General features: G+C 35.2%; 1 protein-coding gene across 1 annotated transcript in view; it reads left to right on the top strand.

Annotated features, from left to right (window-relative positions):
- The window catches only part of LOC143227209 (glutamate receptor ionotropic, kainate glr-3-like), a 52,916-nt gene that overhangs the window by 24,262 nt on the left and 4,496 nt on the right, over positions 1 to 24,158 (top strand). The window contains exons 7-11 of the mRNA XM_076458697.1: positions 3,964 to 4,149; positions 12,621 to 12,703; positions 16,785 to 16,881; positions 17,934 to 18,053; positions 23,680 to 23,893. Coding sequence (XP_076314812.1) covers positions 3,964 to 4,149; positions 12,621 to 12,703; positions 16,785 to 16,881; positions 17,934 to 18,053; positions 23,680 to 23,893 — 700 coding nt within the window. The remainder of the gene's footprint in view (positions 1 to 3,963; positions 4,150 to 12,620; positions 12,704 to 16,784; positions 16,882 to 17,933; positions 18,054 to 23,679; positions 23,894 to 24,158) is intronic.

The following is a 24,158-nucleotide window of genomic DNA, read 5'->3' as shown; positions in this document are numbered from 1 at the left end:
TTAATTAATTTAAACAGTGATTGACCTTTACTTAATCATGATTTTTCTGCACAATACTTTTTGAAACTATCAGAAACGATTTGAAAGTTTATTTGCAAAGAATAATGAATTTTATCTATCTTATTTGAAACTAAATGAGACTTAAAGGGACTACTAGCTTATATGTTTAATATAAAAGCCAAAAGTTAAGGGTATATTCCGAACAACTCTTCTTTTCATAGTACTTTAAATTTAAGAGTTTTTTTCATTTAATCATTACAATGGCAACAAATTTCAATATCAATGTTTTCTAAGGTCACACTATATTGATGTTTTCGATAAGTTTTCCCGATTTTCATTTTTAAATTTAATGCTGTTAAATTCCTCTGAAATTCTGAAAAATAAATATAAAACACAGAACCATAATTTTGATATAATAAAATCGTGGCAAGACGAAAAGAAAAACTCATAAAATACAAATTTCTTTAATTTTTAGTTTGACATCACATATCTAATCAACTAAAAATAACGTATTTGACGTAGAGATGACTCCTTTTGTTAATATTAAATACTAAAACCTTATGAATTTTAACATGGAACAATTGTTCTTCGATAAAAACGTTTTTTATACGATGTTAATTGTTTCTTTGCAATTTCAAGCAATAAATTGCAAAGTATATGTTATGAATTTATATTTTGCGAACTCTTTTCATTTTTACTACTTTATTACTTAAAGGTATCATGAAAATATTTTGAATTTTATATAACCAATTTAAAAGAAATGTGTTTTAACAACGAATCTCTGATCAACTGGAACAATTATGTAATTTTTTGTTTTAAATTATGGTTCACACGAAACCCTGAAATCTGGAAGATTTAGAATAACATATAGAAATATATATGGTTTCATCAAAGGAATTTTGTTTGTGGCTTTTCCTATTAATCTAGTGGTTTTAAATATTCCCAGGATTAACCACTCTTATTGCTTTTATCACGACTGTGTGGTTAGTAATGGTTGTCTCAATAACTACTCAACTCAAGCTTTGGCTTACAACCAATGCACTACGACAAGAGGTTAGGGCATCATTTTGCATCATTTACTTTTTTCATCCCTACGTTCTTCATTCTTTCGATGATTCGCAATATTCTTCAGCATCATCAGTGTTTTCATTGTACATATCTGTAACGTTTTAGCATATGTCCTACTCCTTTCTTTTTGAACTTATCCACTTGGACATGGTCAAACATTTTCTTGATATCTTCCTAGAATATCGATATATGTTTGCGTACGTACAGCATATACAGTATATACATCTATCAATTTTTGGGTCACCTAGTCCAAACGACTGTAGATAAGTGAGACACTGCACAATCATTTGAAATACCTCCATTTTGATCATTCTGTTTCCAGACATCTATCACACCAAGGTATCAGCCAGTTGCATTTTGAGCACTTTCATGCTAATATTTTCCTTGTCTACATCCCGTTAATTTTTAAATAAGCAGAAAAGTGTGTTGACAGATTAAACAAAGGAACCTTATTCAGCTTGGTATCCTCGCACGTTTTTTAGGTTGAACTATCAAGAAGTTGATGAAATAAAACTTTCAATACGAGAAGAAATATCTTAAGTTGGTAAATGTTTAATATAAACATACAACTTACATGTTTCAAATCAATTCGAATCTGATAAGTTTAACATTTATAGAATGATATAAGTACTGAGCAATATTAATAATGTATATCATTGCATATGTTTTGAGCCGTATTTAATCTATCTTAGATCACTTGAGGTTCTGGGCTTGAAAGAAACACCTTAGGGAGTAGCATAGTGATTTTGTGTACAGGTTGGAAGTAGGCACACTGTGGTCTATGAGTTACAACTGAAGGAAAGGAAGAAAGAAGATGAAAAATCGATGTTTTTTTCCAGCCCGTTTTCTAGATATTAAGGAAAACTACTCAAAATGTAAAGGAAACTTTATACTTAATTAGCGAAGGGCTTTCTGCTGTCCATTTGATTAGGTTTTGCCAATGTTCTAGCGAGCGCACTCCAATATTCAAAATTTACTGCCTGCCAATTTCATCCAGACTCATTCCTACATAGGGTTAGCTACTGCGTTCCCGGAAAATATAATTTGGCAGACTGACATATTTAAAGCTAATAATTGCCTTCCTTGATGTGACACAGTTATTGCCTTCCTTCAGCGAGGACCAAAGGACCTAGTTGATCTAGAAAAATGAGCATTTAGCCCTTATTTTACACCCTGCGTTTTGCTTTATTTTTGAAGCATGTGATTTCAAACTAACACGGCATCTGGATAACCACGTGCAGAAGAGTGTTCTGGAAACAAACTGTATTGGTGTATGAAGAATGGTGTACTTTATATTAAAGAGGTCTTTAATAATGTGCCACAACACTGCTTTAGTCGTCGACACCACAAACTCTCAATCTTGTGAGTTATCTTCATTTCAGAGATGTTCAACATAAACTTTATGTTGCACAGCAACATGTATCTTCTCTCCTTCTACTGTCCAATACATAATCACCACACTGCGCCAGCAAATATCTCACTTGCCATAGTACTTACTTGTCTTCTCTCGAATACATATCAGATGGTGCTCCATTGGAACATTCATTAGATTTACATTTATTCCTCATGACATTTGAGATACCTTCAAATGTACTTTTATATACTTACTATTCTAACGAAATTATCCAGGAAAAGATTTTCTTTATTGCAGCAATCATTAACTGTCGATCCTATAAATACTGTTAGAGTTTAGTAAATGTTCCTTCACTTTGTTAAAATAGTAAAAGACATGCTTGCACCCGTTACAAGTAACCATGACAAGGTATTGCGCCTACCAAAGTCTCTGTGTCTGCCAGAAAAAAAAAAACACTATCAGGCATCATCTATAATACAGAATATTTAGGACCAGAAGTTCTTAACACAAGTGTGAGGCTAGAGCAAAGCTTAGATTATTCACTTCTAAACAGTTTTTTACTGGTGATGAAATAGCTGTCGACCATGTTTTTTCAGGATGATCTTGGTCTTTGAAAGAGAGATTCTTTCAAACTCTGTGTAGAGCAAATGTTTATTGAAAGCTACTAGATAGTCTTCTCCAGAAGAGTTGACAAAAAATTATATATTCCCTTTCAGGACTGTTGTACAGCCTGGGCTCAGAAGTAGCAAAATGTTTGATCATTCACAGCTTTGTCAGACGTCTGGGAATCTTAGCAAACACTTACAGTAGGAAACATTAAACTCTCACCATGATCAGTTTCCAAAATTATCTAAGCCAGAAATTGCCAGAAGCTTGTTATCAGTTTACACCCTTCTCTAACCTTTTTGTTTATAGTCGTACATGTTTTTAACGATACTGGGAACCAAATCGGTTTATAAATGGTCATGTTTTTCTTTTTAGCAACAACGAAAATTTTTCTCTGACCTCTTTTACGGTTTGCTTTCTATGCAACTGATTTCTTTATGATCGCACCCACACCTCCTGCAGTTCCAGTATTTTGCTACCTTACACTTGCAAGAAAGTTTTAAAGTCAATGCTTCTGATATCTATCCTCCAACATATGTTCAATCTTGACAGAAAGTCTTCCGAATGTTCTTAATGTTTCAGATGATTAATTACTGGTTCCGAAAGAGTTTCTGTAGATATTATATTACAATTACACCATGGCTTTATACAAAGCTTAGTAAAACGTTTTTTCATCTATTACAAAATGAAATCATTGTATACCCTCCAGTTTTTTCAGGTTTTTATTAACAAAAATCATTGGTATTCCTTGTAAGACAGTGCTTATTTCACAAAAGTGGCAAGATAGTGATGAAATACTGAGTGTGTACATCCTGGAGGTAAAAAAAAAAGGTACTTGATCTCTCTGGTTGACACAGAGGTTCATTGTTATTATTTAACTTTCATTGGGTTGTTTTCTTCAGTTTTCATTTTTATTTTTAAACCCTATTCTCTAGAAATGTACCATATCGCCAGATTTTGGTTTCAATATTGTTGAACTGACCCAGGAAGGTAGTAAATTACCCATAATGATACAGATGAGTGCAAGCGGGTCGAAGAGGCACGGCATTAATAAAACAAACCCTAGTATGAAGCGAACGAGAAGACTGAGTGGACAGAGACTTAAAATAGGAGCGCGAGAAGTAAGTATATTTGATTTCAAAATAAGAATGATATTTGTAAGTTAGGGTGTGATAACAAAAACAAATATTAATATGGTAATAAAAATAAAATACACTACTAAATTTGTCACTAGACCACCAGAAAAATAATAGCAGTAATTGAGGCCACATGGTAGTGTGTTTTAGTAGGATGTACAATAATAGTAATAGTGCAGAAACTTCCAAAAGCAATGTTTTCAAACTTTTTCATAATGCCCTAAAACCCTAAATTCATATGATTATTGCAACATAGTTCAGAAAGTTAAACTTCTTAACTGCTATTGTTGTTGGCAGTGATGAAGCTTAATGTTTAAACCATGCTCGCATTGAACACTGTATATATAAATATCACTTATACCTATTGTAGTAATTAGCATTTTAATACTTAGGACATACAAGTTGTAACACTGATGGTCTGTTTTCAGCTCCCCAGTGACACAGCGGATTTCGATATCCATTGTGGTCAGAGTGTAGATAGCTCTTTGTACAGGTTTGTGTTTAAGTGCAAACATACAAAATGTTTATCTTCATGTCGCGAAAAGAGAGTTGGGGTTTTACTGACTTGTTTGTTCCCTGTGGGACAGTGAGAAGTTTACAGACTTACAATACTGAATTCAGTAGTTTGATTTCCCTCGATGGACACAGCAGATAGCTTAGTGTGGCTTTCATCTAAAATAAACTGACGTGTTTTGTTTATTTTATACATTGTTAAAGGTGAATCACTGAGTAAACTGAAGCGGTAGTACTTAATATAAACTTTCAACTGGTGATGCATCGTGCTGAATGATCGATGAAATATTTTCAAACTATTAATACGAAATGAGTGAAGATGGTTTTTATAGATTTGTTGGTATAACACTATACGTATATACCATAGTTATAAAGTGTTATATGAATTAACACGGTTCGGCATGGCAAGGCGGTTAGAGCGCTTGACTGGTAATCTGAGGGTCACGGGTTTAATTCCCATCACACCAAACATGCGCGCCCTTTCAGCCGTGGGGGCGTTATAATGTTTGGCGAATCATACTGTTCGTTGATAAAAGAGTTGGCGGTTGGTGGTGATAACTTCTAGTCTTACACTGTTGAATTAGGGACTGCCAGCGCAGATAGCCCTCGCGTAGCTTTGGGCGAAATTCAAAACAAACAAACAATGAATTAACAAGTGCCTAAAACCACTAGTGGTCAAACTTAACCACCTGTTGTCATTAAACAAGTAAGCAATTGGCAATTAACTGGTCAGTTATTGATGAAATGATAGCTAATAAATTATACAGCTTTAAACTTTTTTATGAATTGTAATTTAATACATTTCTAATGTATGTTCTTTTCGAACAAAAAGGTAGCCTGTTGGATATGCTATGTAAAAACCATCTCATAAGACATCAATACAGAAATGCTAAGGACAAAAAGCACAAGAGTAATGAAACAAGTAAAGTGTAAGGTAATGCTTATATAAATAGAAGTCTTGGTACGTAAACGAAATTCTCACATTACACGCATATCAACAGATTTGTTCAGTTATATAGGTCCTTACTTCAGCATTTTGGGGATCAATGATGTTACCGATTGTGTATGTAAGGCTTGACTGCCCTTTCATCAACCCACATTTTTAAGTTAGATTTAGATAGGATTAACCAGATGATTCTTTGTGGCAAAACAGAAAGCATTAGTAAGGATGATATTCTGTGGGGCAGTAAAGGTCTCTGTCACAACCTTAAACATATCAAACAGTACCTGTTGGGTGTATAATCTGAAAAAAAGGTATGGATTGCATTTTATGACTTTCGCTTAATTACCACAAGCTAGGACAGTCAACTGATTGAAAAACAATGACTGAAAGGATATTGGAGTCTTTATTTTTCAAGTCATTGGGTAATTTTTAAAGGCAAAGCAATAATCAGAATTCTTATGAAAATCACTAACTCTCAGTCAAGTTACGGCAGTTTTCAAAGTAGACCTTAGGATGCTCAAGAAACTATCAATATGACACATTAATTTAAGTGAGGGATTTGTGTTAATTATCAGCACAGAAAGTAGGTTAGATGTCTTGAATGTTAATGGAATAGGCATTGTTTCAATGGATAAGTTTGAATTTTCTTGATGCCAAATGAAGCAAACGGATCAACTCGTAAGGTAATAGAGTGTCCAGGTTGTTTTTATTTAGTGACTACTTTGGACAGTAATAGTACAGTTACTATGGACAGCTGTAGTTAGTTGAAGTTGTTGTGAGAGCGTGTATTGATATTCAAGGTAGGGACAGAAGGAATATTAATTTTAGTAACTAAAATATTAGCTGAAACATCTGAGTTCAGTTTAACTCTGTTAGTAACTATTCATGTTGCGTTGCCTCTAAAAGATTGTTGACTTTCATTTCTCACAGGTGGTGGAACAACTGAACCACGACTATCAATGTCTAGTTTACACATGTAGTATGGGCCAAGTACATTGTAATAGCACACAAACTTGAGGTGATCTGCCAGCGTTTACAAGTACATGTAATGATATGCAGAAGTTGAGATATATGTATATGCAATATATGTGTGAGGTGTTGCACAAAAGCTGTTTATTGGTGTTGTACGTTAAGAACAAATCAGCTACTTAGAAGACACCCGGTAGATTACATTTAAAAGTGAACACGATAATTTAACTTAAATGTTAGGGCCTCAAGTTATAAAAATATTTGTAATTACTGACCTGTGAAACATTAATTGGAGATGCATTGTATCTATTACTTTTATTAATGCCATTGTGAGAATGTTTCAGTTTGGACTTGGAACTATTAAGATATTTAATGAATTTTATAGAAAGAGATAAGAGTTATGGCTTAGACCTATTACAAAAAATTACATCTTAATGTTAAGTCTTTGATTTATAAAATTATTTCTATATACAAGGTAGCGACACGATGAATATTAATTTTGGCCGTGAAAGTATTAGATACACGTGAATTCACGTACGCCTGTAAGGATGACACTTGACCACAACAGTAATTTTGACACTTTAATACATCAAATTGCAAATTGCAAGAAGTAGCACTTAGTGAAGTGGCTTTGTAGATAATCTTTTTTTTTGTGCTAAGCTTGTAAATGAAAGAAGTCGAGATGGAAACAATATACTGATGTTAATGAATTTCTATGGACAGAAAAAAATTAAGTTAACATCCACGCAGTGTCCAATATGTTTGAGTTACTAGTATAGTTATCTAACTCTGCAATCTTGTCACATCATTTACTTTCTATCAAACTCGGGCACTGTTCCGTATAACAATCAATTAGGGGTAGAAGGAATATAGCCGGGTTCCAAGAAAAGCTATGGGCTATCATAATAGCAATAATGACCATGGAAGATAAGTTAGAGTTAACTTCTTTCTGTGTGACATTTGAACATAGACTGGAGTTTGTTGAGCCTCATTTTTAATCATGACTTTTGCTACTCAAGATCAAATTCTTAGTCTTTTATATGTATCGTCATCGACTATCAGGTTGAGCATTCTATTAGTGTTGCAAATGAAACCCTCGAACCTGCCGTTAGTCATGAAAGGTGAAGAGGTGTAGGGAAGGTGGCCACAATTTTGGCAACTTCAAGCTCGACATCTAACAGACCACAGAAAGGGTTCTACATATGTATTAACAGGTGACTACACTTTTGGTAACTACACTCTAAGAATTTGACCGACAACAGAAAATATCTTGCATTTATATTAAAAGTTATTAGAAATGGCTCTTTTGGTAGGAGTTACCAAGCTTAACTTGAAGATACGGGGTAGTTGGTAGTAACCAAGATAATACTAATAACAACAAAAAAAAGATATTCAAGAACAGATATATGCACATGGCACGACGATTGAATCTTCATAATACAGTCAAACTGAACTACTTTTCCAACCCAGATTGTGAGAAGAAAGATAAGTTCTTACTCGTATACATTCCATAGTTTAGTATACGTTCATTGGAAATCAAGCCTCGAAACTCTCTTCTTAATTCAGAAACAAGAGTTTCAAACACATTCCTTTTTTTTCCTTCCTTAGTTCGGATTGGCGGTAAAAATGTTTTTATTTTAGTAATGGTATTTCTATATACATACATTTAGAATAGTGCTTGTGTGTGTGTATATATATATATATATGTTTTCTTTTCATGTATGTTCTTTCCCGTATCTTCTTTAGAAAAATGTGTGTAGTTTCTGCAAAAACGTTATTTCAATGTGTTGTCAACATTTTACTGAAACTTTTAGATACAGTGGAGCGCCGTTAAGCCGCGGTATTTGGGGGGTCAACCTGCTTAACCGCGGCCTAAGTTTGTTTGTTTGTTTTTTGGAATTTCGCACAAAGCTACTCGAGGGCTATCTGTGCTAGCCGTCCCTAATTTAGCAGTGTAAGACTAGAGGGAAGGCAGCTAGTCATCACCACCCACCGCCAACTCTTGGGCTACTCTTTTACAAACGAATAGTGGGATTGACCGTCACATTATAACGCCCCCACGGCTGGAAGGGCGAGCATGTTTGGCGCGACTCGGGCGCGAACCCGCGACCCTCGGATTACGAGTCGCACGCCTTACGCGCTTGGCCATGCCAGGCCTCCGCGGCTTAAACCTTTGTGACTGAAAAGCCGAAGTCGCCAACAGCTCCGCCGAGGAGCCTCATCAGGGCCATTGCGTGATCATTATATCGGATTATCGAATTAAAAATAATACTTTAATTATTGATCACTTTTTTTCACGGATTTACCGCTGATTAACTTTAATGTATGGAGAGGTGTGATTCGGTAACAATGGCGGCCTCCATAAAGCTGACATAGAGAGCGGATAAGGTAGATTAACGGTCGATTTCTATTGTAATATATTTTATTTATTTCCCAAATTAAAGCAAATCCTTTGTAAATATCCCCTTGAAGTTATAAAGCCAGGATTAAACTCGTAAGCCGCGTTTTTACACGTTCTTCAATTAGCGGTGAGCTGCGATATTCCTCGCTCACATCGCTCACAAGACTTGCTACAGCGGCTTAAGCGATTTCGCGGTTTACTGGTCCGCGGCTTAATGGCGCTCCACTGTAGTTTATTTTGCGTGGTCGTTATTAAAGGGATACTTAGTTTGGTGTTGTGATTTTTTTGTAATGTTTTTCTTCTGTATCGGTTATGAAGGGTTTCGTGTGAATATTTTTGTTGTGTTTTTTCATTAATATATAGTTTTATTATGGAAACCTTTTTATTATTATTATTTTACACATTTTTTGCGATAATTGTGCCTCACCTTTTCACACGAAAAATACTTTGCTTGTGTTTAGAATAGTTATTGTTTGTTAATTGTTAATGGATTTTTCCTGTTATGTATATTTATGTTAATGAGTTTATCTTTTTATTGTATGCATCTTTATTAAAGTCTTATATTAGTATTTCATATGTTCATTTGTTGTTTTAGAGGGTATACTTTTGTAATTCATTGCTGTTAGTTGGTTCCTCCTACAGGTGATATATTATCTAAGTTAAAAAGTTTTTATATACATTTTTATAGTTTTTGTAATGTTTGTTTATTATTTAACATATCTTGGCAAGTGTTTTTACATGGGTGAGAGCGAGTTACGTTGGTTTCTTGGCCGACCTACGAGTTAATTTTAATTGGCTTTAAAACTAAAATCTGCCATTTCAGCCTGAGTTTGAAGGGGAAATAATAGAAATGCGGTACAGAAAAGTAAACTATTTTTGCTACCACTTTAGTTACTAGATAACATTTTTCGAAATGTCTCCTAACTTCAAGTTATTCTTAATCTAGAAAGTTGGTAAAAAAAACGAGAGCTGTTAAGTTTCAGTCAACTTTAGTTATTTATTAGACTGTATGAGTCATCAAAGACATCATAGCGTTCTCCATTAGAAAAAGTTATTGTATTTGTTGGAAATTTCGCGAGAAGCTACTCGAGGGCTATCTGCGCTAGCCGTCCCTAATTTAGCAGTGTAAGACTAGAGGGAAGGAAGCTAGTCATCACCACCCACCGCCAACTCTTGAGCTACTCTTTTACCAACGAATAGTGGGATTGACCGTGACAATATAACGCTCCCACGACTAAAAGGGTGAGCATGTTTGGTGCGACGGGAATTCGAACCCGCGACCCTCAGATTACGAATCGAACGCCTTAACCAACTTGGCCATGTCGGGTCTAGTTATTGTAGTATGCGATACATTCTAGATATGAACAGTGTATTTTTATCGTGGTTAAAGAAGGGGATATTTTGAGGGTTATCATATATCCTTGTTGATTTGAGTATTCCTCAGTCACTTGAACGGTGTTTGCACTGAAAGAGGGAGAGTTATTGCATGTATTACTGTCTTTTTTTTGTTTTACAACTTTTATTTAAGGGTAGTTTCCTTGTTTTAGATCTTTTTTGTTTTCAGTTGTATCAGAAAGATTTTTCAGTTTTAAAGATTGTGTTAGTTTTTGAGATCCAGACTTAGTTGAGATGAAAGTATAAATGTTTTTCTATACAATTCAACAACTTAATAAAGATTTAGGATTATGATTCGAACTTCTTCAACGTGTAATGAACTTTAAGGAACTTACAGTGTGATCCATTTTTACCACTTACGTATGTGTTTGAGAGAGTGAAAGTGCAACATATTATTTCTATTTTCAAGTGTATGCTTTTGGTACAGTCAGTATATATATATATACATATACATATATACACTGCTGGCCAAAATCTTAAGGCCAATGAACATAAAGAACAAATATGCATTTTGCGTTGTTACACTCAACCACTTATTTGAGTAGAGCTTCAAAAGATGACAATAAGAAAAGGGGAAAAAAAAAACATTTTAGCATTTAATAGGGAAAATATGAACTCTATGAAATTAGCCTAAATCCTAGCTGGTCAAAAGATTAGGACCATACTGAAACGAAGCGTTAATTGGTAAACACGTAACGAAATTTAGTCATTTGTGTTCAAGCATTAGCATTGTCAACATCTCCCACTGACATCTCCTGAGTAAAAACATGGCAAAGGCTAAAAAGTTCACAGAGTTTGAACGTGTCAGAATTGTCGAGCTGCAAAAGCAAGGTCTCTTTTAACGTGCCATCGCTGGTGTGATTGAGTGTAATAAAACTGCTGCTGTAAATTTCTTAAAAGACCCTGAGGGATACGAAACGAGAATTTCAAGTGGTTGGCCCAAGAAAATGTCGCCTGTGTTGAGTATGAGGATTCGACGGGTTGTCCAGCAAGACACCAGCCGATCGTCGAACCAGATTACGGACGCAGAATGCAGCTCAAGGCCAATAAGACGGCATATACAAGAAAAAGGCTTTTAAAACCGTAAACGTCTTTAAAGGCCACGCGTCCTTCCACACCACGAAACAGTGGTTAAACTTTGCTGTGAAGCATCAAACATAAGACGTAGAAAAGTGGACGAAGGTTTTGTTCTCTGATGAGAAAAAATTAAACCTTGATGGTCCAGATGGTCCAACGTTATTGGTACGATAATGATATCCCACCAGAGACATTTTCTACACGACACAGTGGAAGAGGTTCCATTATGATCTGGGGTGCTTTCTCCTTCCATGGAACAATGGAGCTTCAAGTTATACAGGGGCGTCAAACAACAGCTGGCTACATTGACATGTTGGAGAGAGCATCCTTATTGACTGAAGGCTCTCGCTTGTGTGGAAATGACTGGATCTTTCAGCAGGACAACGCTGCAATCCACAATGCCCGCGAGACAAAGGACTTTGTCATGGCGAATAATGTGAAATTTTTGGACCATTCAGAGTGTTCGCCCGAACTGAGCCCCATTGGAAATGTTTGGGGGTGGATGGCAAGGGAAGTCTAAAGAAATGGACGTCAATTCCAAACAATGCATGATCTTCGTGAAGTCATCTTCACCACTTGGAATAACATTCGAGCCAGCCTTCTGCAAACGCTTCTATCGATCATGTCAAAGCGAATGTTTGCAGTTATTCGTAATGATAGCCGTGCAACTCACTACTGAGACCTCTTGTTGGGCATTTTTTACCCTGTTTAGGACTTCTTTTTGGTATGGTCTTAAACTATTGACCAGCTAGTATTTAGGTTAATTTCATAGTGTTCACATTTTCAATAATAAATGCTATAAAGTTTTTTATTTTTATTTTCCCTTTTCTTATATTCATCTTTCGAAGCTTTACTCAAATAAGTGGTTGAGTGTAACAACGCAAAATGCATATTTTGTCTTTATGTTCATTGGCCTTAAGATTTTGGCCAGCATTGCATATATATAAGTTGTTTGTGTGTCGTATGTGTGAGCGCAAATATCCTGAACTGTAAAATAACATTTAGAAATGAATAATCTTTTATTGAAATATTATATAATTACTAGTTATTTCTTACGATGAGAAAACCGAAAACATTTCCCCTTTCTTTCAATCTGTTTAACGTACATATACATGAATTATATTACAATTACTTTTTTACGTAACATATTTTTTTCAGAATCCACCGTATGTCAGTGTTGAGCAGCAAGAGGGTTACACGTTGGAAGTCGTTAAGACAATGTCAGAAATTCTCAACTTCACGTAAGTTCTACGTTAAACCTTTTAAGTACGTGTTTACTTCGTCTTTTTAATGTAAAAGTTGTTCGTCGGTTGTGTGTGACTTGTTACGTCTCGGTCAAAAGCTCACTGTTGCAGTACACGAGGGCTCTTTGGGCTCGCCGTCTATAATTTAGTTGTGTAAGACTAGAGGGAAGGTAGCTGGTCATAACCACCCACCGCCAACTCTTGGGCTACTATTTCACTAACGAATAGTAGGATTATTGCGCCCCTACGGCTGAAAGGGCGAACATGTTTGATGTAGAGGGGATTCAAACCTTCAGATTATGAGTCGAGTGCCTTAATCACCTGGCCATGCCGAGCCTGCAGTAGTGTCTCAGAGAATTATTTCAAAGTGCCCAAAGGATAAAGGTACAATATAAAGATTTATAGCTAGGGTTTGCAGAATAAATATTTATTGTAGTCTTTAGAAATATTCTTCAGGTGCACGCGAAAAGAATTGAGACTTGGATCTCAAGATTAAAACATAATCGCAAGTATCTCTGTTATACTTTACTTATGTATACACACACACCAACATAAACTCACTGGTACAGCGGTAATTCTACGGATTTACAACGCTAAATATCATGGGTTCGATTCTCCTCGGTGGACTCAGCAGATAGCCCGATGTGGCTTTCGTATATGAAACACACACACAATCATATCACAAATACATTTTACTGAACTTCTCTGATAATCCCAGGTATTGTTGTTCGGGTTTCTTAAAAGCAAAATCATTTAAAGTCATATGCTTTCTTTCCAATCATAAGAAAACTGGTGCGATAACAATACTAGCACAAGAGAATGGGTACTTCTACCTTCACTGAATCCTTGGGATATTAATGAACTTGAGAATGTTTTTTTTTTCCTATTGATTGATAAATTAGAAGATTTCTTACAGCGGTTAAATTTGCTCTTGAGTATGAGGGTGAAAATGGAAGGAAAATATAAAATTTATTGGACGTCAAGAAGAAACTGTTTATAGAAATAATTGAAACATGGTTGCATGTATTTCTATTGTAGTTTACTTAAGGTGGATTCAAGGCACTTGAAATATATCCATAGAACAAACTTTGCTCAGCAACACCCCTGACATAATCGGAAAAAATCTTCCTTTAAGTAAAGCTACATTATAAAATAATTTATAAAACACATTTTAAGAATTATTTAGAAGATATTTTGTTTCATAAAAATCATTGAAGAAGAGGAGGAAACCTGGACTATTGCAAAAGTACGTTGCCGGTTGTGGCACTTCAATGCAACAGTTTTAACAAAATCAATAGCATATTTTGAGGCCTAAAATGAAAACTCATTTATATTGTAAATTATGCAAATAAAACAAGGAATTACACTGACTCTACTTTTGTACTAAATTGAAAAGGAAAAGTTTAATACTTGACGGTTCATAAAAACAGATAAAGAAATTATTTTCTACATAAGGGAGCCTTCACGATAATATTTTACTATGAAAGAAAACATTAAACTCTGTGCTGCATCCAAAAATTATGTTTCTAATAATAATAGAAAGCTAAGAAAACTTTATAATAACCCTGTTGTTAAGGGTTAGGAAGAATATCTGTAGAATATAGAATCAATATATATTTCTTTTATGGAATAAAGCCAACCGTTATAACACCACTATTTAGCTTTTCCTCTGTATGACCTGTCAAATTCCCCAAGTGACGGTCTTACCTGTCATAGATTTGGTAATTAACCACTCTCATTTTATGTAGAACTTACTGTATGGTTTCCAAGTCTATCTCTATTTAAAAATTAACTTTAAAAACGAGATATGCATTACTGTGTCTACAATATTAAGATTGTACGCCATAATAATAACGTTTTTTTCGCCATTGCAACCGTATTTTAATACAAAATAGGTCTACTTTTGGCGTTAATCACATTAACACTTGCAATCAAACTGTGGTAAATACCTAAAGCAAAAGACCGTTCCAGCAACAGTTCCAAGGGTAATGAAAGTTCGTGGTATATCTCTCAGCTGTTTTCTGATAACTTCCAAGATTCTTCATTCAAAACAAGGGTTCAGGCTAGTCGAGGCAAAATCTACTGTTATTTGTTTCAATCCACAGTCAGGAATATCGTGCAGTGGGACTGTGACGCGGCATAATATCCTGCTGGATTGCATTTTGCACCCCACCTCTGGCTTCTGTCATTGCATCCAGTACAACTTTGTCAAAATCATTACGACACGACAAATACAATTCTTGAAACATCATAAGTTTTACGTTTTGGGACATTAAGTCAGAACCTTTCACTCTGAAGATCGTAGATCCACAACGTGTTTTTAATTGGCTGTTTGAAATACTTAAAATGTAAGTAAGGTCCAAAATCATTAAAACAGTAAAACCTAATATTACAAAAAATGGAAAAAATAACAAAACCGAAAAGGAATTATAATTTAAAAATTCGAGCTTGGGAAGATCAAATTAATCTATATAATTTCATTCACTTTCGAAAGTGGTTAATCAACAGAACTGTATTTGCATTGGTTTAAAAATGTATTTATTATAAAAGTCTAGGCTTTCGTGCATGTGTATAATTTGAGATTATGGGCGTCTTTAAAATGTCGAGTTAAGAAGTCCTCAAAAATTTAACGTCAACATTATTGGCATATGTGAAGCAGGAGTGTAAACCACGATGGTTTCGTTACTTGTCTTCTAACATGTTTTACTGTTTCTAAGAACTTGGAAGGCCAGTTATTATAATAATACGTATCTGTGCATGTGTGTGTTTTATAATATTGAACGTTTAAACACGCTGGATGCCCGTGTCCAATTAAAGATGTTACAAAAACTTTACAAACTTCGATATTCGTATCTATTTTACATCTTGTGTACTTACTCTTCTATTATTTGAATCACACTTCTTCTTTGCCAAATATTATGTTGTTATTTCATCCTTCAAACAGAAAGTATCATCATAAGCTGGTCCCAAAACTGTTAATATTGATTTGGGTAAATAAAAGCTTCGTTTTTCACCCTCTGTTATTCTCGTACCTTGCCTTCTAAAGATAATAAATCAAGTTCCTGTGGAGTTAGGGTAACCTGCCACTTTTGATACCACCCATTGAGTTAATTCAAAAGATCCTGCATATTTTAATATCCAATAAAGTGTTTTTGTAATTAATACAAGTGAGGAGATTATATGACCGAGAAATATTATCATTCAACTTTAATCTAAAGGGAATATCGATCACATAGACAATGTACATGAAGTGATTTTTTTTTCTGTTTATATCAATGGAACAGTTGCCTTTGTAATAATAGTGTTAGACGTTTCATTTTTAATTTCAGCTATCTTAGGCAGCTGCTGATATTTATAAGCCTTATATATCAGTACATCGTAAATGAGGATGGGATTATTACTGGTTGAGGATACTAAAACTATCCAATGTTAATATTTTAATTCTACAGTGTACCTGTATTTCAGCCGGTTTTTTTTCCTTTTTAAATAATTCTGATCAAGGACACAGCTATAAAAATCCTTTAAGATCCAATTCGGTGTTGTGTATATATATATGTTACACTTATGGTAGATGGACCAATACTTTTTTTTAACCATGCCTCAGCATTTCACATAATATGTTGTCAAACTGACTCGAAGTAACATTAGGAGATTGTTGTTATCCTGGCCACAGTAATAATTTTCTCGTCATCAAAATGTTGCATGTTTCATAAATTGTTTGATTTTTGTAACTATGAAACAGATTATATTATTTTAACTACATCGTAAACGAGTCGGATCTCGTTAGTTCTTGATACATGTTTACATTATTATTGTACTCATGACCAATTTATCATGTTAAGCAGGATTAGTTACCATGTACACGATGAGAGTTGCATTGTAAACAAGTCTTGATATGGTTTCATACTTGTAAAGTTAAGCTTTGTTATAATTTGCCCAACCATAAATTTTCTGTTATCACTATAGTAAATTACTAACACATTTTAAAGAAGTTTGTGACTCGTGTAACCGTAATTACACAATTACATTGTTCCTGGTAGTATTATTTTGATGACCACGCCATTTTTCATCATTTTAGGTATGATTTGTACGGAGGATATATCGGCTACGGTCCTCCCAACTGGACGGATAAAGACGAAGCAGTACGTTATCTTCTTGGTGCCACGGCTTACGAGGTATGTTAAGTATCTATGATTTATCCGTTAGCATGATTAGTTTTCAGAACTGTAGTAAGACTATCAACATTATGTACATATAATTGATGTTTGTGGATATTGCTGAGTACTGAGTTTCCACTTACGAAAATAAACCTATGAAAGGATTATGTGTTCATACATTGAAGGTTAATCAAGATTTATAAGAATGATATTCTTTAATAGCTACTTTTTTTTGTCATTGATCGTGCCGGCTATGATGGATATGGTTGGTTACACAATATTGTCCGTCATCAAAGTTTTATATTATAACAAGCTTCTGAGAAGGATGACGAGGTTATGATCCAACAACATATTACTTACTTCCATTGTAAGAGGCGTCAGATTTCAAGATCATGCTCAAGCTGAACAGAGGCACAAAAGCCTATCGGATCAACAACAGGGTACTTGAGGGGTACATTGTTAAATTTGATTGCTCTAATCTTAGTTTCTTTAGTTGTTTTTCTAATGAAAATAGCTGCTGATTTTAAATTTGTGACTGAAAGCTTGCCAGCTTTTCGCTTGTGAAATTTTAAAAATTTAAACGCTACCAAGAGATTCTCCAGCTTCATTACAATGTTTCTTTGGATGAATGGTTCTTGGTTCTTTTACATAACCACAGTCTTTTACGTAGCTACCGAAAACATTCTGTACTTTGGCTTGAGGTGCAGTTGCAGAACCTTTTACTGTTTTAAATGCTCTGATGTGCGAGGTTTTTCTTTTCCATGGAGAAATGAAGACTGTATTCTTGAAATTGTTATGCCCTGTGACTGCACCTGTTTAACAGCTTGACCATTTAAATACTACTTTTCAAAAAGAGCTATATCGTGTCTTTCCAGCACCCAGCCATAAGTGTATCCGCAGGGGATTTGCACTGTAAAATACTCTGACATTTGCAATGAGTTAGAGTACAGAAATCGTACTCCTAAAGCGTACTTACCCTCCATATTTCACAGCTATACTTTTCAAATGTTTTACGTCTAAAGTTTGAAATTATTAAGAAAGAATCTTTTGATTTCGTTTTCCATCCACAGGAAATAGACTTGGCAATATCTTCTATCCACATGTCATATGATAGGACCTTCTACATCGATTACACCATACCCATTGCAAAAGATGGTCATGGAGCTATGATAGAAACTCTTAACAAACAGGTAAAGAGTGTGTGGACATGACTAAACTATACTCTTCATTCAAATCCAGGAAACAGAAACACACACAAAGGCAAACAATTTGTGAACAGTGTAGAACTAACGAATATGTGCAGTTAACACGAATAGAGAGTGCACGATTTAGATTTAACAGAAAAATACAGTGAAAACAGACATAAGAAAAGTAACAAAAACAATGAATAAATAGATTTATTAAATCTCACATGACTGCTCGGTAAACACATAAATCATGCACGACGAAGATTTAATAAACAGTTTACACATCTCACACAATTTAACAGTGATGGAAAATCAGGTACTTTATAAAAGTGAGAACAAAAATAGTCTATTACAAACACGAATGGATTGTATAAATTGTATAGGTTAATCGTCGTAAGAAATCAACTCTAAATATTTGTTATTATTCCGTTTGTTTATGTTATACACGTTATTTCACTTATTTGCGTATGACCAACACTTTACTTCATTTTAAATAGTTTGTTTTTTTTAATTTCACGCAAAGCTACTCGAGGGCTATGTGCGCTAGCCGTCCCTAATTTTGCAGTGTAAAACTAGAGGGAAGTCATCGCCACCCACTGCCAACTCTTGGACTACTCTTTTTACCAACGAATCGTGGGATTTACCGTAACTTTATAACACCCCCACGGCTGAAAGAGCGAGCATGTTTGGTGCGACCGGGATGCGAACTCGCAACCCTCAGTTGACGAATCATACGCCTTAACCCACTTGCCTATGGCGGGCCACTTAAAATAGAGTTTATTTCTTTTAGACTTGCTATAATATTGAAATGTAAGATCAATTATTAAAGATAACAATAACGAACTTTTTTACTCTAGTCATTCTACTACAGCATACTTATTCGCTACTAATAGTTATTTCTCCTCAGACAAACCAATAGTCTAGAAGTAAATAAAAAATATTTTAAATCAAATGTAGGGATGGCTGGTGCAAAACGGAAAGAAATAAAAAAAAGAGATGCTAATATTATACTCTGTGAAAATCACTACATCACTCCACGACCCTCCTATATTGTAACTTTTGCAATGCATAAAGGGATGTACTGAAGGAGGGATTTGTACAGTGTAATATTGGCAGCTCTTTCTTTTTGATGGACACTAATTAAAAAGGAAGCCTAATTCGTAACCTTCAATCTTAGCTGAACAATAAACTAGCTACGTCACTGCATATCAAACTACAATCACTTCATCGAGCCTGATATTAGTACTGTATATTTGTGTGTAATTTATCTAAATTTCAACCTCCATTTTCTCCCTACTGGAAAAGTTTGGCTAAACTTTACGAGTAGTACTATGCATGAATAGTCAATTCACTCCGATAGGCTATATACTGTCCGCCATTTTATTTCCGGTACCATCGTTTTATAGGGGTTCAATATCATTTTAACAATAAAACATCTTAACAGTAATTTTGGGTGTTTTTTTTACTCGTAATTAGTAAGAGGAGCCACTGAACCGCATGCACATCTACGAGAAAGAGATTTTATTGTTTGTTATGCAAAGGAGATTTAGTAATTTTTGGTAATAAAATTAGAGAAAACAACAACAAGAAATAACAATAAAAACTGTTTATTTCATCCAATAGTTCGCACTTGCAGCTAGTACTACAAGCAAATAACTAAGTCATTTTTGGTTCATATTTTAACTTGATTATCATTACTTAGGTTCCATTCTGTACTAAACTATGCGGTTCTACAGCAGCCGAATTTTTGACCCCACGAACAGAATGTTGAAGTCTATGAAAGAATAAAAGAGTTAAATTATTGTAGAAACACAGGTTGTCTCAGACGTTTAAAATTAGTTTTCAATCAAATTCCATATTCTCCAGTGGGCCAGTGATAAGTTTTCGGGGTAACAACGCAAAATATCCGGGTTTCGATTCTCTTGGCTGGCACAGCACATAGCTCAACGTGGCTTTGCACTAAAACAAATACATAAACACGCACTTTCTAAATCATCCTTTTGGACGTTTTGTAGACTTTTATTCAAATGTGTAACTGTTTCGTGGTATAAAGAGGGAATATCTTCATTTCACTGCCCCACCATCGCTTTCGCTTTGGAATGCTGTGACTAAGATGAAATATTTGTCTGCAATACGTATATGTATATAAACGTAAAATATGATGTTTCTAAACAGTGTTGATATTTCGAAAACAAGTGCGCCAAAAACTGACTTCCATAGTAAGAGTAATTGACACTAAAATAATGTAACTAATTCACGCATTGACAGTCACTTTCCTGTTGATCAGACCTCTAGCTGTATATCTATTTCACCATACGTTTGAAGCGGAACGTCAAGTAGTATATCTATTTCACCATACGTTTGAAGCGAAACGTCTTCATTGTGATGATTTTTTCACGTATTCTAATGTACAACGAGCCACCTTACGGGAAAGAATAGCATCCACAAATTAAGCTTGAAGAAAGGGACCAGACACAGTGTAAGATAGAGGGCAGTGTAATCGACATTACTGTTTTTAAAATGTAGAGAGCTTTCGCTGTTAGAAATAGATTTGATCCAAATTTGAGGGCATTCTGAACAAAACTGAGAAGAGTATAACAACATTATATAGAAAACACAATAACGCAATATCTCCCAAAGTGCATGCACTGCAAACCTCACCAATCATTTCATAAGTGAAAATAGTGAAGACATCTTTCAGGTGTCACTGAAACAAAACCACTGTTGATATCGATAGAGACACCACACTACATAATAAACATCGCAGATTAACAGAAACGTTTTCTGTGGAAAAACTTGACTTCCTACAAAATGAAAATGACTTTGACAATGAGTAACTATAGCACTAGCATGTGAGTTACATACCATACCATTTCTCTATCGTTAAAACTTGTAACTAGAGCACTAGCATGTGAGTTACATACCATACCATTTCTCTATCGTTAAAACTTGTAACTATAGCACTAGCATGTGAGTTACATACCATACCAGTTCTCTATCGTTAAAACATGTAACTATAGCATTAGCATGTGAGTTACATACAAAACCAGTTCTCTATCGTTAAAACATGTAACTATAGCATTAGCATGTGAGTTACATACCATACCACTTCTCTATCGTTAAAACTTGTAACTATAGCACTAGCATGTGAGTTATATACCATACCAGTTCTCTATCGTTAAAACATGTAACTATAGCACTAGCATGTGAGTTACATACAAAACCGGTTCTCTATCGTTAAAACTTGTAACTAGAGCACTAACATGTGAGTTACACCATACCATTTCTCTATATAGCCAAAACATACATGTGAGTTACATTTCCATACCACTTCTCTATCGTTAAAACTTGTATCGTTAAAACTTGTTAAAACTTGTAACTAGAGCACTAACATGTGAGTTATATACCATACCAGTTCTGTATCGTTAAAATCTGTACACATACTCTTTGTTCACTAACCTAACTTATAGTTTAATTTGTGATGAAGAACGATGGAGGAAGGATGAACGTCCACTGCACAAACGTGAAATACTCAGATGTTAAGCATGAGTAATAAATACAATCAAATCACATACAACTAATTTAAGTTCAATCATTGAGTAAAACATAGATGTAGAACATAAAATGTTTAGAGTAAGTAGTTAATATCAACAAAGTGTATATAATTAGTCTTATGAATAGTAATCTAGCAATAACGTCTTATTTTTAGTATGTTAATATTACTTATAAATCAATACCAATAGTTTTATTTATATCAGTTCTAACACTTATAATAAATCTTAAGAGTTTCACCATATAAACAGATATTTTCTTAACTTCTCATAGACAATTATATTGTTTCTTTGATTCAATATATTAATATATATACACTACATGACCAAAAGTATGTGGACACTCCTTCTAATTAGTGGGTTCGGCTATTTCAGCCACACCCATTGCTAACAGGTGCATAAAAGCTAGCGCCATGTAATTTCCCTAAATCACCCAGGCCGTAAAAATGGGTTTTCTTGGGGTACTCCCGTTTCCCCCCACACCTAAATCTCTGACATTGGATCTCTAAGTCTCAGCCAAGGCAACATTATTGCCTGGTCCTGAAAGGAGCCGTTTAAGTAAGTCTTAAGTCAATGTTTAGCAATCGCCAGGTGTCAGGTTACTCTGACCATGGGCTCTGGCCTGGCTTACTTCCCTTATGCCGCCCTTGTCCAGTTCTACCTTCTCACGCGTCACTTTCATATCCTCCACCTCTCTTCTTCATCTTAAATAAGTTAAAACAAAATAAATGCAAACTCTCCCATAAAGTTCAATGATCTTTCATGAGAGGGGACGAAGAGGAACCACAATGTTCCTGATCACCCCTGTTGGGGAGATAATTCTTCAGACTTCTCTTTCTCTAAACTAAACCCCTGCCAAGTTCGCTTGCGTTTTTCGCGTTCTCCCCAGACAAACATTGGCAGTAGAATGGATCGTACTGAAGAGCTCAGTAACTTTCAACGTGACACTGTCATAGAATGCCACCTTTCCAACAAGTTAGTTTGTCAAATTTCTGCCCTGCTAGAGCTGCCCCGGTCAACTGTATATGCTATTATTGTGAAGTGGAAATGTCTAGGAGCAACAACAGCTCAACCATGAAGCGACAGGCCACATAAGCTCACAGAACAGGACCGCCGAGTGCTGAAGCGCGTGAAAATCGTCTGTTCACAGTTGCAACACTCACTACCGAGTTCCATACTGCCTCTGGAAACAATGTCAGTACAAGAACTGTTCTTCGTGATCTTCATGAAATGAGTTTCCATGGCCGAGCAGCCACACACATGACTAAGATCACCATGCGCAATGCCAAGTGTCGGCTGGAGTGATGTAATGCACACCGCCAATGGACTCTGTAACAGTGGAAATGCGTTTTCTGGAGAAATGAATCACGCTTTACTATCTGGTAGTCTGATGGACAAACCTGGGTTTGGCGGATGCCAGGTGAACGCTACCTATCTGAACGTATAATGCCAACTGTAACGTTTTGAGGAGGAGGAATAATGGTCTGGGACTGTTTTTCATGGTTTAGGCTAGGATCTTTAGTTCCAGTAAAGGAAATATTGATGCTGCATCATACAATGCCATTCTAGAGAATTGTGTGCTTCCAACTTTGTGGAAACAGTTTGGGGAAGGCCCTTTTTTGTGTCAGCATGACAATGCCCCATGCACAAAGTGAGTTCCATAAAGACATGATTTGCCGAGGTTGGTGTGAAAGAAATTGACTGGCCTGCACAGAACCTTGACCTCAACCTCATCGAACAACTTTGGGATAAATTGGAACGCCGACTACGAGCCAGGCTTTCTCGCTTGACATCAGTGCCCGACCTCACTAATGCTCTTGTGGCTGAATAGGAGCGAATCCCCGCAGCCATGTTCCAAAATCTAATAAAAAGCCTTCCCAGAAGAGTAGAGGCTGTTATAGCAGCAAAGAGGGGACCAACCCATATTATGCCCATGGTTTTGGAATGAGATGTTCAACAAGAACGTATGGGTATGATGTTTGGGCATCCACATACTTTTGGCCATGTAGTGTATATATATGTATACACACACGTCATTTGTTTATCTTTTTTTGGCTCTTTATCTTTTCACTGCGAAGAATTCTGGAGATAAATTCAATCTGGCTCTACCATTTGAAGGCAACGTGTTTTTCGTGATGACCGTTACCACAACAGTAATGGTTGTTGTTTTAACGCTGACATCTAAGGCTCCCTCTGAATTTCTACTGGCTTTAAAAAACAAGAACTTAAGGTCCCTCTTTCAGAACCTAAAATACTCTGTTTTTGAATGTTATGGAATTTTATTAATACAAGGTAGGTCCAAATAATACTTTTTCTTCTTTTAAAAATATCGTTGTTTGTTATTAAACATAAAGCTACACAGATATCGAAACTTCGTTTCTAGCAGTATAAGTCCACATGTATACCGCTGAGATAATTGGTCCTTAAAATGTTTAAAATGCCAAGTTTCACAAATCAACTTTGCATTTAGCAATTACAATGTTTTAAATAATTGAAAATTTTGTATAAGAGAGAATTGAATTTGTAATTTGACTTATTTTAAAAATATTTTATTCTG

This window comes from Tachypleus tridentatus, chromosome 9 (assembly GCF_004210375.1).
Source record: "Tachypleus tridentatus isolate NWPU-2018 chromosome 9, ASM421037v1, whole genome shotgun sequence".
Classification (NCBI taxonomy): Eukaryota; Metazoa; Arthropoda; class Merostomata; order Xiphosura; family Limulidae; genus Tachypleus; species Tachypleus tridentatus.
The sequence above is the reverse complement of the archived record's forward strand: the minus strand, read 5'-3'. Positions and strand labels throughout refer to the sequence as shown.